The sequence below is a fragment of the Littorina saxatilis genome, unplaced genomic scaffold (assembly GCF_037325665.1).
Source record: "Littorina saxatilis isolate snail1 unplaced genomic scaffold, US_GU_Lsax_2.0 scaffold_3496, whole genome shotgun sequence".
NCBI lineage: Eukaryota > Metazoa > Mollusca > Gastropoda > Littorinimorpha > Littorinidae > Littorina > Littorina saxatilis.
In genome coordinates this window covers 1-5,197 of record NW_027128714.1, presented here as the reverse complement: position 1 = coordinate 5,197, position 5,197 = coordinate 1, and the positions used below count along the sequence as shown (strand labels likewise).

Below are 5,197 nucleotides of genomic sequence, written 5' to 3'. Positions count from 1 at the left end.
AGTCTGCCATAGCGCCAGGTCAGCCTTGGTCACAGAGAGAAAGGAAAGAGCAAGAACTAAAGTGGAACCTCCTTTTAAAACCTCCCCAACAAAAATCTGAGAAAATACTAGGGTCTTAAAAATGAGGGAGTCTTAAAATGGGGGTCATTGGCTCACGTAAGTGTAGCCTATGCGATGCTAACTTTTGTCTGTCTGTGCGTGCGTGCGTGCGTGCGTGCGTGCGTGCGTATGTATGTATGTATGTATGTATGTATGTATGTATGTATGTATGTATGTATGTATGTATGTATGTATGTATGTCTGTGGTAGAAACTTTAACATTTGACTGAACACCGAAATACTAATTTTACCTGGTTATTATTCAAGCAACAGCTTCAAAGTATTGAAGCAATGATCAACATTTCGTCGGCACGTATGTAGTTAAAGTGTGTATCCAAAGAAAACGGGTGGTGGGTTTTTTTTTTTGGGGGGGGGGGTAAAAACAGCTGACTGGTTTGTGTCGTGTGTGGTATGTAGACAAGGTCAGGGGTCAAGGTTAGGTCAGATCGCGTGAAGGACTGTGGTATAGATACAGTTATCACCGAGCTGCAGTTCGCCGATTCGGAGAAGACGACTCGTGATTTCACATTGTTCGGTTTCGTAGCTCCAGAAAAATAGGTAAAGAAGATACCAAAGGAGATTTCCTACAGGTTAATCTGCACAGCGTGTTTCCAGTGTCTGCGCGAGGAAGCGCTGTCGAAAGCGCAGTGTCGATCTGGCCATCTGGCAGTCGTGTCCCCGTAAGTAGGCTACAGACAGACAGATCTAGATCTAGTGTCTCGCACTCTTGCACCGTATCACTTATGCTTACTGTGTGTGTGTGTATGTGTGACGGAGTGATTGAGTTTGTGTTACTGTTTGTCGATTTCTTACGTGAGCCTTGAAGGCTTCGCCTCTTGTTTTACAGAGGTTATGAACAGAAAGTCTGAGGAAACAAGGTCTTAAATTGGGGGGTTCTTAAAATGGTGGTTCCGCTGTGCTATAACTAGAGAATAAGCATTAAGAAAACATGGAGAGTTCGACAAGTACATTGCCCAAATGTACTGGCTGAAATCTAGTGGACGTTGTCGTCGTCTTGGATAGGGAATTGTGAGATCATATAAAGCCTGTAGTCTGCAAGGTTTCGGGAGTACTAGAAGACATGAGAGACATAAGACATAAGATCATTAATTGTCCATACAATGAATTACAATAGATGGAAAAGCGGGGTTCATCTGCTCTTAAAACAACCAAAACAACACATGACAACAACCTTAAAAAACAAAAATAAGAACAATAAAACATTCGAAGTAAGAACACCCAAAGTAAAGGCTGTATTAAAGAACTTTGTACGCGCTTGTTTCGACCTATGGTTGGCCGTCCTGGGTGAGGAAAATCATGTGCCTGTCAGGGTGTAAGAAAGCTGACAGACTTTGAACTGAAAGGAGTAGAGATCGGCACCACAGCGTTACGTCGATTCTGTCGACAGCTTGGCGACTGGCTGCAGGACAGCTTAGAAAATAGGGGCATGTTGGGGTTTGGGAGAAGGGGACGGGGACGGGGTATGGATACATACGGGTGGGATTTTCAGGGGCCCGGGTGGTCCTATGCGTCATTGGGATAATCCTGGGCTACCCGTGCGAGTCTGCTATTGTATGGCTTTTCAATAAATGCTGGTGTTGATGTTTTTGCGTGAAATCTCCCTTAGACCCGCGGCTTTGTGGAAAGGGGCAGGAAAAGATCGTCCACATTGATTTCAAAGTTCGTAATCCTACCTCCGCCGCAACTTCACCTCTGAATCCGCATGCATGTGGATAGTTGTTTGCGGATTGATTTAAATAAAATATCGCGGGATTGTTTTTTATGATAAACCTTTTCTGTATTTATCGTTATCGAGATGATGATCACACGGATACTGAATTACTGTCACTTGATGTGCGTACAAGAACTCGCTACCTCTTAGTCTTACACCTTGCATTGCCAGCCTAATCGTATTGTTGATGCTGCTAAACTTCTTGTCCTTCTTCTCTTTGCTCTGTTGTCTTCTTCTTCTTCTTTGCCTTCTGCATCCGTGGGCTGCAACCCCCACGAGCACTCGTAATTTTGTTTTGTTTTGTTTTGTTTTGTTTTGTTTTGATTTGGTTTTATTTGGTTTGTTTTGTTAATTTTTAGACGAGGTTTTACATGTTTGACCGTGGGTTTTCCCCCTGCCATTTTGAGCATGCAATCGTACTCCATGTTGGGAGCAGGAGGGAGGGAGGGAGGGAGAATGCAACCAAATACAATTCTAATCATGCAGCTAAAACGCATCAACTCTCTTTGTATTTTTCAGGACCAGGCGGGGGAGAGCGAGGCGTCATCTACTCCAGAAACGGGGACCGTGAGGACGACGACCGTGACCTGTGGTTCAAGGCAGCCGTCATCGCCGTTCCCATCGCTGGCGGCTTCATTCTCGTGCTCCTCGTTCTTCTAGCAGTGCGCATGCTCAGAACGGACACGCAGCGTCATCGCAGACTCATACAGGTGCGCCGGGAGCGCAGTTTGACGAAAGCGCAGCTTTACGTCACGGACCATTTCAGTGACGTCAGCGGCAAATCTGACGCCAGCAAAGGTTGCTCGCTGTTCGTGCCCAAAACTCAGACGCACAGCATGTATAGCGAAGGAGGAGGAGGGAATGTGAAGGGAATAGGGGTAAAACTAGGGGTCGGAGGCCCGGGGATAGTGGGAAAACCTGTGTGCCGAGACGTCAACATTTCAGTGGACAGAGAAGGAAGGGTGTACGAACAGGTACAGTGTGACCTCAACGTTCACAGACACTCGCATCACCCCTCTGTGGTCACGTGGGGACAGAAAGCTTCCAGCTCCAAGACAGACCCGGCTACTGTTGTGTAGCTGTTGTTGTCACGGGAGGCGTTTTGTGAGAATGGAATGGGTACATTTGTTTGTTGAAAATGTGTGTGTATTATTGTGTGGTGATGAGAAGACACGAAGATGTGGTCCTGTACAGTCAAGTGTCGATGGCTTCACGTGTCATTGACTGTGAAACAAACAGCGAAAGACACGCGCTGTGTAAAGCACTCCATGTATCATTCGTCTTGGGACAAACAGCGAACCACGTGCGGTGTGTCAATTATTCCCAAGTTTCATTTACTCTGACTGAAGCAAACAGCGAAACAAGTGCATCGTATCGAACACTCCCAAAGTTTCATTTACTGTGAAACGAACAGCGAAGCACGTGCAACGTATCGAACACTCCAAGTTCCATTGACTGCAAAACAAACAGCGACACATTTGAGATATGTGAAGTACTCGGCGTTTCATTTACTGTGAAACAAACAGCAAAACATGGCCATCGTTTAGAACACTCATTGACTGCAAAGCAAACAGCGACACAATTGAGATATATGTGAAGTACTGGGCGTTTCATTGTGTGTGAAACAAGCCGCGAATCAAGTGCGTTGCGTCAAACACTCCACGTAGCATTTAATGCTAAAACAAACAATGAAGAATGATATGGGTGCACGTGGAATGTTGTTTCACATCAAAAATGAAGAAGTCATTGGTGATCTGAATATCATGACGTATGACTTTGGTATCCTTCATAAGACACCCCATCCTGCGAGACTTGTCCTTAGCTTCTACCCTCTTTGGTACAACGGTATCAGGAAGTCAGGCACATGCGTACAAATAGAACGTCAGCTGCTGCAGTTACAAGAATCAGCAAAGAGATTTTTAACTCGTGGGGTGAAAAACTTTCCATAAACAACGTGCCTTCAGCAAGGTTACTTACTGATCATCATACTCATTCTCATATCTGGGCAAAAAATACTTCTCCGTGTCAAGAACACTGTCTTGTATTTGACGGCAAATTCCGAGACTGAGGAGAGAAACAATCGGTTGAGCGTCGCGCATGTTTTCAGCAGTGTCGTTGTCATTTTAGACATTCTTCAGAAGCCTTGATCTACAATTATTTGTGCTTTTAACAACAACGCTTTCTTTTCAATTTTACCGGCAAAGGACGTGACTTGTGAGATATATCCACGAGCTCCGTGTGTATTGTCCAGTGTCAGGAACCTGTCAAGAGAATTCTTTTTCGACCTGCGTCCTCTCTCATCATGGGACTAAAACAGATTTTCAAGTTCTCAGAGGAACAAAGCTCCGCTGGAAAAGAGATCGGTTTCTCTCGGTGGATTGTCGGTGAAAGACCTGAGAAAGGGGAATCTGATACGTCGATTTGGTACTAAACTCCACAACTGTGCTTCCAAACTGCCAATTACTACTTTCTAATGAATAGCCTTGGGTCTCGTCATGTTTAATGCGTTGGCGTTGAAGAAAGGAGAAGTGGGAGGGGAGGGGGAGTTTGGGGGGGTGAAGGAGGAAAAGAAGCTTTTTTAGCTCACAAGAATCTGTCGACAGGTGCTTGCTTTGTGTCCCTCTGACGAAATTGTAGATTTGCATGTGAAATGTCAGCGAAATCATGTCTGTCTTTAAGATGGTGTTGAAACTGACTGCAATTTTGGTGTCATTATCTTGTATGTAAGAGCTCGTATAGTTACAGAAGTGTTAGTGGCAATGAGAAAATCAAACGAAAACACAAAACATATTTTCTTTATATATGATAATAAAATTGAAAGTAATGTGTGACAGCAAACTGTTTACATTTTTTCCACGATAAGAAATTCTACTGATGCCGTCTGGTGTTCGATTCTGAACATCTTTATTTCACTGTGTCAACGTGCATGGGCAGAGCATTTTTTTTCCAGATGACATGAAAAGATGTTACCCTTTTAATATTTGAACTCTCAATCACGATAAAAAGATATTTTCTGAATACTGTTGACGCGTAAGACTTCGCACACCTGGTTCTCATGCCCTTGAACATAGGAGTAAACAAAAACAAATCACTTAAAGCTAATATTTTTAATCGTCTGTTTATTTATTAAGGGCGCTTCATTCGAAAAGAAAACTTGTGTCTTTTAAGGTTTTCTTTTCAAAATATTTGTTTTTCTGTGTTATGTATTTCTGATTTTGGGTTTATAATCTATCTTTGAATAGGGAGAGAAGGAAGACAATCCTAAAAGATTTGTAATTTGCTTCATTATTGAAGAAACTTGTCTTGGAAGGCAGGTTTTCACAATTGTGTTTCGCTGTCATTCTTTGCTTTTTTTCATTTGTGATT

The 5,197-nt window shown here is 43.4% G+C and overlaps 1 protein-coding gene across 1 annotated transcript; it reads left to right on the top strand.

Moving 5' to 3' along the window:
* The first annotated feature begins 137 nt into the window (after positions 1 to 137).
* On the top strand, positions 138 to 4,836 carry LOC138957055 (uncharacterized). Its single transcript, XM_070328228.1, has 2 exons — positions 138 to 156; positions 2,351 to 4,836. The coding sequence occupies exons 1-2, from the start codon at positions 138 to 140 to the stop codon at positions 2,908 to 2,910; spliced, it is 579 nt and encodes a 192-aa protein (XP_070184329.1). The 3' UTR covers positions 2,911 to 4,836.
* The last annotated feature ends 361 nt before the right edge of the window (positions 4,837 to 5,197 follow it).